Below are 15,112 nucleotides of genomic sequence, written 5' to 3'. Positions count from 1 at the left end.
GAAACCGGTATGGTATAGTCGAAACTGATCTGACTTGATCTGTAAAAAACTGAGGATTAACCAGAAAACAGCGTGCTGACCGAAAAATCACACCTACCCTGTACATCCAGGTAAGATCGATGCGTCATTTTATTGCGGCAGTTTGAAATTTTTATGTATAGGCGCTGTAACGGTTAACTAAGAAACTCGTTTTGCTCTGATGTTTTTTACAGTCGCAGAACATATGTATCTACTACACAATAAACGCCACACACGTTTCAAGACTATTGCTGTCCAAATAGTTACAATAATATATTTCCGCAGAAACCTAAAAGTTTACAATTTTGGCTAGATACGCGACGTGGTGTGATTTTGAGTTGAGCTTTGCGGCAAACTTTGAGTCACGTCGTTTAATCATGCTGCCGTCTTTGTAAGTTTCTGAATTTAATGATGACAAATTAAGTTAACCGACCTCGGAGTTACTGACTAACTATACTTTGGTTGAGAGCAGTGTGCAGGTTTATTCAATTATAAACGTATCAAAAGAAGTCTTTTTGCACTGGTGCTCAAAACTTGTGACAAACATATAATACATGTATCAGTATAAAGTTTTTGCGCATCGACGCGTATGCTTTAGATAAGTTTCAAGCCTACAGTTGTATTTAATTTTTTTGCACAGTGAACTGGATTATTGCGTGCTACCTTGCACAGGGGAGTTAAGTGTACTATACAAACCAATAGTGCAGAAACAGGTACTCTACAGTCCATGACAAGTTCTATGCTGACAGATAGGTTCTAAACTTTTTTTACCCACAAACGTATTTGTATCTTGAGAGATATTTTTTTACGCCAATAACTTTCCAAATTGTTCACCACGTGTTGATTTTCTTTTGATTACATCAGCGTATTTTCATCGGCATACCTTTCCAGTGCCCGGTATATATTATAAAACTTACTTCATGGAGTTAGTAAGGTGGCATGGAGTTAAGACCCACCCTAATGTATGTATTTGTTTGCCTAATGGTTAATCCGGCACTGCCGATAGAGCTCCGTGTGAGAGATGGTCCTTGCAACTCATTGTGTCTGCTGCAGTGGTGGCGACGCCCCAAGAATCCCATTTACATTCAATGAGCTCCCGTCGCTCCCGTCAATATCCTGGAAACTTGGCGTTAACCGCACGTCCGTCATCGCCTCTAGTATGCATGGCAGCAATAGTAAAAGCTTGGTAGTGAATGGCGATGTACGTTGTGAGGAGGTATTTCAGGCAACTGGGCCGCGACAACTTTCTTGAGTTGCCTTCACGCTTGCGGCTGCAAATGCCGTTGAAACCATGTAGTTGCTGGGGTTGCCAAGTTGCTTAATTGACTCTGAATGAAAGCAATCATACCCGTTTGTGAGTAGCCAGGTGGGGGAGTTGAACAATACTTTTTTTTATTGTTGTTGCTCTATTTATTAGCAAGCGTTTTTGTCACCGATATTACGAGTTTGCGGCAGCGCTAAATATAAGCGTTGTTGGGTATTTTACGTTTTTTGCACTCGCCCTGTGCGTTTATCTGCTTCTAGATTGGTTTGTCGCGGTAGTAACTGACTGTCGAGGCGAAATAAATGTTAACGTGCGTGCACAGGAGCTGGTCAGTTCTCAGCACCCTACGTCGCCAACCTCTTTTCTGGACGACTCGATTAAACCTCATCACGTTATTTTTAACCCAATTCTTCTATCGAGGGTGTTATTGCAGTAACACGAGCTTCGGCTCTGTTTGCTTTGTAACTGTAGAGTACGTGGTAGATGGAGATTTTAGGCAGTTCTGCTTGTCAACGTATTGGTACCGAGGCATAAAAACGCGTCAGATATGTATACCTAGCCAAAGGTCGGGCCAAAACTATGCTGGAAAACTCGTCCTATGTAGTGCAAAAGGTTACTCAACAGATCAGCATGCTGCCGTCGTGTCGCTCTTACTTAAAAATCACGCCAAATGGGTGACCAGGAAAAATACTCGATGGGAATCTTGTTAGGTTTGATTAGTTTTTCTTCTGCGTATGCAATTAGCGGGTTAGATTTTGGCGTTGTTTATTGGTGTGTGACAGTCGCAACCTTTTACAACGCCAAAACAATCAACGAATTAACTGTAGACGTATGTGGGAGCCTTATTAGCAACCAAAAAAAATATTTTCGGTTCCACTAACCGTGAAACATTCGATTAAAAATACCAGATATTTTCGCTCAGAATTTGTGCGATTAACAAGATGCTGATTTGATTCAGATCAAGCATTAACGCGACCGGATGAAATGCAGTTAGCTTCAACAATAAGACTTTATTTCACCCCGCATGTCACGCGATCGAATGAATGTTGCCCAAAACAAGGCCAACAACAAACATACTTGAAGGTTGTCTCAGTCAGCCAGATGTTCGTTTACCGTTCCCGAGTTTTTTCCGGTTGTGAAAGTAAAAAAAAACGCGCGAGCAACGCTGTTAAAAATCCCGATGTTTCGTGGTTTGAAGTTCGTCTCTGAACAGTGAAGGAGTTGGAAGGAAAGCGACCAATGTATCGACAAATATTGTAACTACCGGATGAGTCCTTACGTGTCAAAACAGTGTGAACTACCTGCTGCTCTCTGTTTATTATGACTTATTTGCTTCTGTATTATAAATTCGTTGTTGGAAGTTTACCAGATCTTGGACTTGTTGGAAAACGCAAAACGAAAGTTTGATTAACGTAAAGCAACACAGAAAGTAATCTATCGCATATTTTTTTTCAAATTGACGCGTCCGCATTACATTCACTATCGTGCAAAGCGGATCTTCTGCAACATTTTTTGTTAACAAGTTTCTAATTTTTGGCCAAATAAAATTTGTGTTGGCGTATCGATGTCGAAGTAGTCCCGATCTGACACACGAACGAGTACGTATTTCCCTTTCGATCCGCCGTTTAAGTAAATGGGATAAGCGCAAAGTTTCAGTGCGCCGTACGTGTTATCGTCCAGAAACTCTAGTTTGGCGCAGTCGCTCTACTTGGTAATAAAATTTGGTTAATTTTTTTATTGGCGCAATGCTTTGCAGGATGGTCTACTGTTTTTGTGCAGATTTATATGCCAAGGCGTGGCCACGATTAGCGTGGATTAATCGTATTGTGATTACCGTTATATATATTTGTTTACTTTTTAATAGCTTTAATATTAAACCTCCTGTGAGGGTTTTGTTAAGTTGCTGTTAATATTTCTTGCCTAACATTCCAATGGAAAACGTGCGGTTGGAAATTTGGCCGATACCAGGTGAGGAATTTAGTTCCTGCTCTGTTATATTCTATGGCGCAATAAACAATATCCGTTTGCACGGTTCAGCACCAACCATGACATGCGGAAATTATCCGCCTATGCGTTGTTAGACTACTTAATTGTTTGATTTTTATCGATCAGTTGCGGTCAGGAAAATTTGTAATAGTCTGTTCTTTGACCAATATATGTTTATTAATGCCAGTCTGCAGGATGACGTATGACCAGACTTAATGCTTTATTGATGTTAATTTTTATTCATAGGATAAATCCTATTTTTAGAGCTGCTTGATTTGTAGCTATGTCTTGCCGGATTATCCATCTAATTATATCGGGTCCTAAGCAATACGGCACTTTTTCGTTTCAAAACGAACTTGTGTGCGTTGTACAAAACAGCGGACCCCTAAAGATAAAACGAAACGTTAAAAAACGGATTGAATCATTTGTAGGGAGGTTGCAGATTGGTCCTAACCGAAATAATGAAACTTTTTTGTCTGAAAATGGCGATAATGCTGCCTAATTTATTGTCAAACTTTCAAACGACGGTAATTATATTTTGATGTCGTATTCTGCGTATTGTGTTTCTGATGTGCCTGGTTGTATAAACCAAGCGGTCATTACTTCGCTGTGTGTGGTTGCAACATATTCACACTGCATCACAGAGACTTTTTGATAAAATCTATTGGGGCGTCAATATTAAAGTGCCGCATTCCCATTGTTTTAAACTTACACAACGTCACGTGACACGGACATCACGTGACAGCGTCCAACAAAAACACGTGATTCCTTTCGGCGTGACCTCTAATGGCGCAGGTTTCCTAGCATTTACTAAATCCTTCTCGACAAAATCGAACAAAATTACAGGAAAGCACCGTCTATTTCCCTTGTTTTAGCAATGCCCGTGCAATGGGCAATCGACTGCGAATGCGCAGCTGTCGGCGGGTTCTGTTCACCGTTATCCAATCACTTACGCTTTCGAACAGGTGCTCAATGTTTTTCCACAATCGCGTAGCGCGAACGCTTGCGCAAGGAAAGTGCAGCCATGCGTGACTTGTTGCGTTTCTACGCAAGAGTTCCCACACGACTGATGTCGTCTTTCTCCGTGTTCATCGACAACCTTTTCTTTGTTGTGGCAATTTGTGGCAATTTCCTTTTTCTGAACGTCCATTTTCCGATAAAACACCTGCTTTGAATGTCAGTGCAGAACACCGGTCATCAGTCCCCGGATGACGTCGCCAACCAAGTGTCATTGTTATGCGGGCTAGCAGAGTGGAAGAACTGTTTCTAATATGATTTTTATTGATAACAGCGCGGCATTATACTGTCAAAGCCGACATTAAATGTTCAAATCAATTACAGCTGATCATACTTTAATCTTGGTATTATATCAATTTTGTGGGTAGATTTGAGATCGCACTTCCTACCACTTGTATCACAATGGCAAGGATATTGTGGGTGTGCGGGGGCGTCATTTACACACAACTAATAGGACTTTGTTCAACCGCTGGTGATTAATATCAGTGGGCTGAATTGCCGTAAAAAGTTTGGAACATTTGGCAAGTGCATTGGCAGTTGTGAAACATTGGCCGCCGCAGTCACTGCTGATAGTGGGACTAAAGAAAAGTTGTGATTAAACAATTAAAAAAAATGCAATGTGAGGCTCGTTTTTTACACACAAAAAAATAAGTTAGCCCCGTCTTGAACCATGGCATCACCAGCACAACTTAGTTGGCAGCCAGCTTTTCACACAACAAGCGCTTGCTTGGAACTCCTTCTTGTCTGCTGTTGTGTTAAACGAGAGGCGTGCTTAAAGCTTCAGTTCATTCTCGAGTGCGAATACGGAGGGTGTTTGGTAAGTGTGGTTTTTATGAATTGTTTGTTCATGTACGCTTGCATATATAACCTATTGATGTTAAGATGGCGGTGAAGTTGATACAGAATTGACTTCTAGTTTTTTAACTAATTTGTGTCGGTGGCGAAAGTTGCTTAAAACACTTTAAGGATATACGAATTCCCGAATGCTGAAGCGCGTTGACAGATTGAAACTCATGCTTTAAAAAAATTGTATCAACAAGATTACATTTTTTGCCCTAAACAAGATTGCATAAACTGGAAAAACGGATCCGACTTCCAGCATTCTGTCTTTTATTCAGCTCGTCTTTGGAACAGAAGTTAGCGGATTGCCCGTCAGTGTATAAAGGCTTTAACGTATGAAGGTCCCTTTTCACAGTCAAGGTGACCAAACGATCCCGCGGTCTTTAGACATGGAATGCAGATTAAACTTCTCGGTTTCAATGCGGCTTTTCGAACATCTAAAATTGCACGCCAATGAGCTTTTCACGATGCCATGCAGAGGTAATTGAGATTTCCACGAAACCCACCGGAGCAGCGTGAGTGCGTAAAAATGCAAACCCCACACCCACTGAAAGTTGATCGTACCAGTGACAACGATTTGTTAGCAAAGTGGACGATTCTTTGTACGGTCACTATGTCGCAAAAGCTTTTCTTAAAAAACATCTTTGAAACTTAAGTGATTTAATTCCTTTTCTGCCAAATGAGGCAGAAATGAGGCCTAATTACTAACGCGTGTCACACTTGTGGTTTTTGTTTGTGTAAATGCGTTGGTGCGTGCCACCAAAGTTTCCCGTTACTGTAAGCGGGGGCGATCTTTACACACAACTAATGGCACCTTGTTTATCCGCTGGTGGTAAATGTCAGTGGGTTCTATTGCCAGAAAAAGTTTGGAACATTTGGCAAGTGCTTGAGCTGTGGTGAAACATAGGTCGCAGTCACTGCAGTTGCTGCTTATAGTGGGATTAAAGAAACGGTATTGGATGACGAGTGAACTAACTGACCAAAGTTGGTATAAGTTTTTTTATACTGCTATTTTTGCTGCCAGGCATAGTAATTAATGGCAATTGCTGGAACCTTCGAGCCATTCTTAAGGCATACAAGTCTCTTACTACAAAAAATATAGTGCCAGAAGTGCAATTCCCATTGATAAGTTTTTTTGTAAGTAATACGTAATTGTAATTCAAACATGTACATTCTACATTTGGCCTCGATCGCCTCTGTCGTATTGAGTGGTTTTCAAAAGAGCAAAATTTGGCAAATACTTTTGCCGTAACTTGCGGCGATGCGTATAATTGCCTACCTTTTGACGTGCTATATATAAAGTTAAGGGCACACATCTCGATATTGCCTGTTTCCACGCTGGTTCAAGTAAACAACTGTGTCTTTAACATAATTTTCATGTTGGTCGCGACGGCTAAAATCCGGTCTATCACTGGACCTGTGGTTGCGTGGGACCAATTTGGCGTCTTTTCGAGCGACTCGATATTACGTAACGTTCGGTTATTTTTATGTTTTTGGGAAAAGTTGCGTGGGTTTTTTGTGTCAGTTACCATGGCGCCTACCTACTGCGTGTTCGACGTGACCTGTTTATCGATTGTGCCTTTGAGCTTGTTTGAAAGCAAAACGACAAAACATTGACGCAGTTGTCCTTTTTAAAACAGAACGGGTTTTAACAAAAAAAACTGCTTGGCGTTTTTTTTTTATTGGTTGTGAAACAATTCGAATTTCGGTCAAATATGAACGATTATTCTTGGTTTTTGCCTCATAACAAAAACCTCAAATCTTCATATTAAATCGCCATTGTTTTGTACAAAACGTAAAGGCGACTTATCCAGAGCCTGTACATCTTCAAAATAGATCGTTTGGTTGAGAAAATGTCTTAATTGCTATTATTTTGTAATTAACATGAAGGTAACAGGTCCCAGTATTATGCGCCTATATATCGTCCCTCACTGACTCGCAATTTTGTATAGGTTGACAGCAGTAGCAATTATAGTACTTTTCAGTGTTGTCCGTTTATCTCTTTCCAAATGTGTCGACTCTATTCCAACACTAACTGATCGCAAGTCGGTGTTAGATTGGGGAAGGCGCTGAACGCGTGAACGGCACCCACTATATTGCTCCTGAACGGTTTTCCAGCTTGTGTGCTAAAACCATGCGCATGCGTCACCTCCGCGTGAATGAGTTCACCATAGTTTTTAAGTACAGCATGTTGTCAGCCCTTCCCTGGAATGACTGCGTCCATAGGCCCTGTTGTGAGAGCGCTATTTTACGACAAATCCAAACAAGGAATTTTTTGTATTCTGCACCAGAGGAACAACCTTGTTTGCTGGTTGTGATTTGCGGACCGGCCTTCAAGGTGTACCAGATAAACGAATGTACAAAGTGCACGTCCCAAGTCCCAGTCTTTCATAACGCTGTGCCAATGGGAGCAAAACGGCACGCCATATGGCACAGTTTTTTTAATAAGAAATTTAGGATGCTCGCGCAGGCCAAATCGATTTTTCAGTGTGTATAATAAAACCAGCTGATTTCAATCTGAAACTTCTTGAAAGTTTCAAATTATTGAGTTCCTGTCGCTATAAATTGGTGTCGCTAATAGAATGACAATGCTCAGTAGAGGGATAGATTGTGGGCAATACTAAGGAACCAGCCATACCACAATTATTGATAACAGGATAAGTGAGCGCCTTATATTCGTAGACAGGCGCATGTGAAGCTTGTTGCATCATCAAATTGCGGCCAATAAAAATTTCTTCGGTACGGAAAGGTGAAAAATGCCTTACGGAACGGTATATCAGCCCTATGCGAAGGGAACCCTCCTGCTCAACACAATCTACATTACATTGATCGCCAAATTCTTTTCGCAGAGGAGAAACAATCCTCAGACAAGGAACAGGACAGTGACGTTTCGATGAAGTCATCGCGCGTCACCTTTAGCGACGTAGTGGCTACGGAAGAAAGTGAGGGAGAGACGAAGACGAAATCCCAGCCTGCTTCTATATTGCGACGTCCCACCAACTTCGCTGTCCATCCAGCGGTAAGTTCGCTAGGGATGGGCAATTCAGAATAGCGAATCCGGAGGATTCGAATCCTAAACTATCCGAATCCAAAATATCCAAATTGTAAACCGAATAATAGGTTTCGTTATTTATCTTGAAAAAAAAACAAGGCCAAAGAGATATTTACAAACTTTTGTGTCGCTGTCCGGGCTACAATTCGTAGGCCAACGAAATTAGATTGCGGGCCTGTAGCTGGGCCACGCTGCCCTAAAGGATGCCAACAAATCGAAACGTTCCTTCCTGGTATATCGCCCATAACGTGAGCCTGCAATCTTAATATTAAATCGTTTGGTTGAGAAACAGATAATAAAAATTCAACAACGTCTCCAGACACGAATACTGGGTCACTTTTTATCAAAAATTTTAACTGAGAAATGAACAAGTTTTACAGCAAAATGTTTGTCAAAATCACACCAGTCAAAAAACTTCAATGATAAACAATTTTCAAATTTTACATTCAAGGACACAAATTCGGCGGGAAGCGAAAACGTTCAAACAAGCCAATGGAGTGCCGACACGTCAGAGAACGAAACAGGACGATCCTGGCGACAAAGTAATCGGTCCAATAGAAGACAATCCCTCGCTGCGCAGGTAAATGTCACAATTTCTCCCTTCCAATCAAACAAATATAAATATATATGGACCAACTAGTGACTTGCGATCGAAATATACGATGACAGAGATCGCCGAGTAAAACTCTTCGCAGGAGTGCGATCCTGCGTCGCTATGCGATATCGTGAAACACTTCTGTGTGCCAATTAATGCGTGAAGTTATTTATTGTTTAGAATTCTCCACAAATAATCAGGAGCAAAATTTTGAACTTGAAAATGTCACTACTTACGTACAGACGTAATTTTATTTTTTAACGCGGTTGTAAGAATTTAAACGCGAAAATGTAGCTATTTGACGTGATGACGATGATGATAATGATGATGGTGTTCTGGTGCGAACATTCTTTTGCCGTTTGTGTTTCTTATATTTTACTAATACTGCCATGCATTTATTTTAAACGCGCTCCGCCATTTTCTCCAGATCCTGCGCGCCCCTGTGCGTTGGGCACCGCATCACCATAGCAACAACACGGAGACCGACCTGCGTAAGAGGAAGATGAGTCTCCACGGGAAACCGATATACTTCACTGTTCCAACCAAGCGCAAGTCGCGTTACCGCCTTTTCAAAATCGCCACTTTCAACTTCCTGGAGCGCCCGACTCTCCAGCGATGGTCGATCGCCTACCACGTGGTTACGTGAGTGACGTCATTGCCTTTATTTGCATGTGTGATTAAACGGAAGCTGCATTTACGTACACTACCTCGGGCCGACAGCGCCGCACACATGTATAGTTGCAATGTGTGGCCAGTTTTGACACATTTTTGTGTCGCTATTGTCAACCTGCGGTAGTTGTTCGTTGTTTTAGCCGTCATGTGTATTTGGCCAGGTGGTGGCGCTACAGAGCTTGTAGCACCAGTGTTTTATCACATGGTCAGCGAGCGCTCTCGCAGAGCAGTGGATATAATTAGGACAAATCACAATACTGCCAATGACTTTGGCGGGCATTTAAAAAATATTGCTAAAAATCTCATCTGCTGTTGTCATGATGAAAGGAATTACTTTAGGGAAAGCACCCAAGTGTGTGCTCTTTCGCTGTTGCGCATTATGACCTCGCATCAATTTTTTAGGCCTCCGTCTTTTGAGTCATTTAAAGATGTGATAATCTGCTTCGTAACGTTGATTTCCTTGCATGGAAACAAATTACTTGTTTTTTCTCTGGTTTACAACTCATCATCTTAAAAATCCCGTCAGTTGTTTCTTGTTTGCGCGGCAATGGATACTTGATTAAGCAGCAACTTGGCAGCTGCTGCGGTTTTGTGCCAAATTGTGGATGAGTTGTCCCCACCGCAGACCAACTAAGATCGATTGTTCCCAAGTGATAAACCAAGCGTTTGCCTCAACACAGCATCCAAACTCCGGGCAGGTGCTTGAGATTTTCTCGGGGTCACGCACACGTTCTTACCTACCACGAGTGGTTTCAAAGATAATATCAGCATCTGGTGAACTTTTGCCGAATGCCGCCGCAAGCAGCATTAAAACCCTAGTGCGGCGGGTGCTTCACTGCTTTTTGGATAACCACGTGGAGATTAGCAGGAGTTAGTTACACAGGGCGTTCTTTAAAGTGACAACTGGTATGATTGTGTCTGTGACCTTAGAACAGAGTGGCGGAACCGTACAGTTTTGTGACTGTAAGCATTTCTCTATTACAACTGCGAAAAATTGAAAGGAAACGACTACAGATAAGCATTATGCAGTTCGTTGTAGTTACGTCATTGGTCTTTGCTGGTATACATGCTGTAAGTTATAACAACCATAAGTTGACCGGTATACGGTCCTTAATAACCTGTAAGAAAAAAGAAAAAATACGGTTTACCCGTATCAAAGGTGCCACATTTTACAGAATTCTGAACATTATAACTTTTCAGGGTGTTGCAGGAATGTCAAATTACGTTGGCAAATATCGGAAAAGTCTTGTCTTGGAAGTTGTTTGTGCTAAACATGTTAAAATAAGGACCCCACAACTAAAACAGTTTAAAATGCCTACAAATAATGGCATTCAGTCAATAATAAGGGCAAATATTAGAAATAGAGACAGTATCCCCGCCCTGGGTATATATTATATATAACCTAGTGTATTAACAGAATTTAAACGTATATTTTTATACGTATTCTAAACTTCGGCTTTTGTTTACATTCTTGTTGAAACTGATTTATAAACTGATATGTTCACAATTGTCAGAAAAAAGAACAACCCTTCGTTCGCTTTATCCTAAGCAGAATGTACTGTTGTTTAAAAACTGATTTTTGTGCTGTTGAAACTCGTGTAAAACGGCGTTATATTTACACAACACGTCGCGTGCGGGCAGGTGTAGTTGAGGCAGACCGTGTTGCCAGAAACAAACATTATATGTTGTTAACATAGTTTTGCCCGAATTCCAGCAATAGCTAAACTTGTTTGGTTTCTTTGCGACTTTTATCAAGTTTCAATGTGCCTTTTGTCAACATCCATTAAAAGATTAAAAAAATTCGATTTTCTGTGACGTTTTGCTATTATCAAAGCAATTTCCAGGACACTGCAGCGAACTTTAGAAGCGTAATTCGCGAATACTAAATAACCCATTATAAAGGCCCATTATTGACGCTTGAGAGCTCAAACCGTTGACACCTTTTAAAGTGCCCGGGCTTTGCCATTAATGCACGCACGTATTAACTCCGAAGGTCGTTTTTGAATAATGCAGTGTTACCGCCATGCCATCGCGTAACATCTCTTGTGCGGTTGCAACCGACGGAAATGACCGAAGTTAGTTTGTGGCGCAGGAACAAAACGCATTTTATTTGTAAATGAGGAGAAAAAAATGTTGATTCTCAAGCGATTTTAGGAATCATTCCCTAATCGATTTGATTTCGAAGACTATTTCCACGTCTGAGTTTATGCTCCCAGTTGCGTCACAATTTTGAAGGTCATCGTCCTACAAAAATACCAGCGTCCTTATTACTAAAGTTAGTCCATATTTGTAACTGGGCGTCCGTATTTTTAGTGATTTATAGCTGTTTTAGTTCAAATAAACTCATTTTTATCACATTTTAGCGCAAACAACGTTAAATAAATGCAAGACTTTCCGTTTTTTAACGGCATAATTTGTTTGTCGTGTAAAAAAAGCCATAATATAAAAAGCAAATTTGTTTGTCATTCTCCCATCCCACCTGGAAAAAGTCATATTGTTCAATCATCTGTAAATGTGGCATTATGTTTGGTGAATCGTGTATTTTATCAGTCGTCCATGTTTTCGGTTCCAAATCGATGACAACCCCAGTTTACACCACAAGATTGAAAACTTTTATTTTCACGTGTCGCCTTTCTTACAAATATATTTCGATTTAAAAAAATCATCGTCTTAGCAGTTTTTTTTTTTATTTTAACCTTGGAAAAAACGTTTCCATGCTTTGTCCGCTGCTATGTTGTTTTTTACCGCAAGAAAATCCATAAACGCTGCAAAACATCATGAACGCTGTAAGATTTACGACCAATTGAAACCGGATTTAATTGTTACCTCCAGTGACCTACTGGTTACGGGTCCGGGACGCATGTTTTCGTTCGGTTACGTCAACCCATATAGGTTTAAAAGGTTTCTTTTTTATTGTGATCTCGAGACAGGAACACTCTTTCGACTAATAAGTCTCATCAGTGCAGCTGTATGGTGTAACTTACAACAATTTTGCCAGGTGAATAGCCAAGCGAGACTTCCGCTTTGTGGTGATTGTGCAAACGCCATTAACCATTGGGTACCAAATAGGTATAACCCGCCGGAAACATGCAAATCCAAGTGGAAACACTCCGGCCCAGCGAAAGCTGAAACTAACAGTGCCGTCAGGCCCCGCGTCACAAAAAGTTGAAAACAGTGACCCAGTCTGCAGCTCACTCTTAAAATCATTATTTGGCTATATTGCTTTATCCGGATTATTCATATCCGTTTGCATAATTGTTACGTTTCGAAATGTATTTCGATCGTATTTGGTCGGTGTTATCTCGCCGCAAGATGGAGCGGCGCAATTTCGCAATTTTGTCGACACGTTTTGCTGCCAAATGTCGGGAAAAATTACAAAACATGCACTAGTGTAGATTGTGATAACTTCAAAAGGTCGTGAATAATTAAATTTACGCCATGAGACGCCCCCACACCTTCAAGCCAAATGTGACCGAATGAAGCGTGAGAGGGTCGGAACGAAACCCAAGTGTTGCGAAGGATATCAAGTGTAAACTTCAAATTGCCTTGCGAGCCAAAAACGTATGGCTCGAGTTACACGATCTCAGCACCACAAAATGTATGAAATGAATAATGTAGAACGGCGACTTGTAAACTTACAGCGCTTTCAAACGCCTTCTGTCTAACTGCGAATATGTAGTTGATAACTTTTGCCCGACCGACCCATTTTGATGATTCCCTACACGTACGAAGCACGTTGTCTATATCGCGTCACCAGAAAATGAGAGTCGGATCATCCAAGCAGCGCATTATAAGGCCACTATTATGCGCCGGTGTATTCAGCAGCGCCGTGATTGATTTGAGCGCCGCTGAAACGAAACTAAACCCACGAAAAAACACAGCGGGATTTGTAACGGCCACTGGAGATTTGGAAACAGCGATTTGGCGATCGAGTCAAGAAAAAACACATTTGCGCCTGAAAGCACAATGAGACACTTGGGGAATTCCCAAAACGATTCCCGCCGTGGTATATTTGCCCTTGTAAATACGACTGTTGCAAACGCTGGGGCAGCCAATGCGCATTTTAATGCAATTCACCGTCGATCATCGTTTGTGCCATGCATAATTTAGGGGCGTCGCCTAACGGTGCTGGAACGGCTTTTCTCTGTAAGCGCTGAGGTGGGAAAGCGATGTCGCGGGGGGCGAGCTCGTGATTTGCCCCCTGGTCTGAAGTGCTGGGGTTAAATAGAAGGGGGGATTTATCGAGTCGTTAACGATAGATTCATATTTTGATGGTTTTTCACTTGGAGGATGTGATTGGGTTTGTGACTTTTTAATATTTAGCGAGGGCGTAGTTTTTTTTTGCTTTCTTCTTGTTCTGCTTTCAACTTTTTTGTTGATTTTGATTTTTTCGTTGCTTTTCATATTATTTTTGTTTTTTAATCGGATGCTGCGTGCGTGGTTTTATCCACGCGCAAAGTGGTTGAACAAAAAAGAACCTTTTTTGAGATCAGACATTGAAGGCAGAACAGCAGTGTTTACACTGATTGTTCGATGTTTCGGAGAAAAATACAGAAAGTTGGACAATTTTTTTTCTTCAAATTGTTCAAGGCAACTTTGATGTGTCAGTGCCCGAATTCAGTTACATTTTGAACGATACTGCTCCTGTTGACCTGGTAAATATAGGTGGGTAAATCGGAGAGGGGAACGATTAAGTTGATAAAATACGATTTTTCGTTGGTTAATTGGTCGATTCGCTATATTATACCCTAAACCATACAGCAAACAAACGTAGAAGGAAAATATATTTTTCCAAGGTGCGAAAATTATTTGTAAAATGCTGACAGTCCAGAATGCATCAACACACATTCTTGCCTGGTGAGTTTCTGAACTTTTGTGCAGAAATTCGCGTTATAGAACTGTTGCGACGTGACAGAAAAAGTTCCGATAATACGAAAGAGCAATGGAGCCGTTCTTTGTCTTCGATCGTCTGTTGCTCCGTATCGATCTCCGAAAGAGCAATCTTCCACTGGGTGTCCCTAAAGAAGTGCTCTCTCATTTACCTCGGCCGGAAAAAGGCAAATCTTCGGTATTTGGTTCTTCGTTCGACCCCAGCGCATGTTTATTTCAACAGGTGGAAATCCAGAGTGCGGGCATTTCGTCCAGCCGAGAACCTCGAAGCCTTTGTAAATCTGCGCGTGTGGTGTTTCACTTCTTTGTGCAACCGCATTGCTTTTGTGATTCGTCCCGCATTGAATGGTCGTGCGCATGGTCTTCATGAAGTCGTAACATGAATGCTGATTATGAAGCACCGCTTTATTGTGGCATGTTGCGTAGGTTTTTATAGCCGTGTGCGACCGGAGGGCTTAACGCTGTACTTGGTTTAATCAGGAACAGTTTTCTGAATTGTTTTGTGACGAAACTGAAATGAGTCAATCATGTGTTCTTGCTACAAGTGGATAATTATATATTTTGGCACCGCATACCCGATAGCTCTCAGGCAGTATGAGTTAATATGACGCAACCTTTATTAGTGTCTCAGCAGTGCGGCACCGAAAAGCTTACTTGCCTTTAACTTTTCTAAACCGACAGCAGTTAACGAATTACAAGTCAGCCGACAGTCATCAAGGGTATCAAAACGTCCTTAGTCCCAGAGGAACAGAGCAACGCATGCACGCTCGCCAGCTCG

The 15,112-nt window shown here is 41.4% G+C and overlaps 1 protein-coding gene across 3 annotated transcripts in view; it reads left to right on the top strand.

The window, feature by feature from the left end:
- Nucleotides 1-15,112, top strand: part of LOC145912661 (potassium voltage-gated channel subfamily KQT member 2-like) — a 32,373-nt gene continuing 17,261 nt past the window's right edge. The window contains exons 1-4 of one of the 3 annotated variants that reach the window (XM_083000212.1): nt 1-110; nt 7,975-8,144; nt 8,629-8,757; nt 9,200-9,414. In XM_083000212.1, coding sequence (XP_082856338.1) covers nt 8,019-8,144; nt 8,629-8,757; nt 9,200-9,414 — 470 coding nt within the window. In that variant the 5' untranslated portion in view covers nt 1-110; nt 7,975-8,018. Of the gene's footprint in view, nt 111-5,023; nt 5,103-6,044; nt 6,110-7,974; nt 8,145-8,628; nt 8,758-9,199; nt 9,415-15,112 lie in introns of those variants that run through there. The other 2 variants (XM_083000213.1, XM_083000211.1) reach the window with 2 other exon arrangements.

The sequence above is a fragment of the Ascidia mentula genome, chromosome 8 (genome assembly GCF_947561715.1).
Source record: "Ascidia mentula chromosome 8, kaAscMent1.1, whole genome shotgun sequence".
Lineage (NCBI taxonomy): Eukaryota > Metazoa > Chordata > Ascidiacea > Phlebobranchia > Ascidiidae > Ascidia > Ascidia mentula.
Note: the sequence above shows the minus strand (reverse complement) of the source record. Positions and strands in the feature narration are given on the sequence as shown.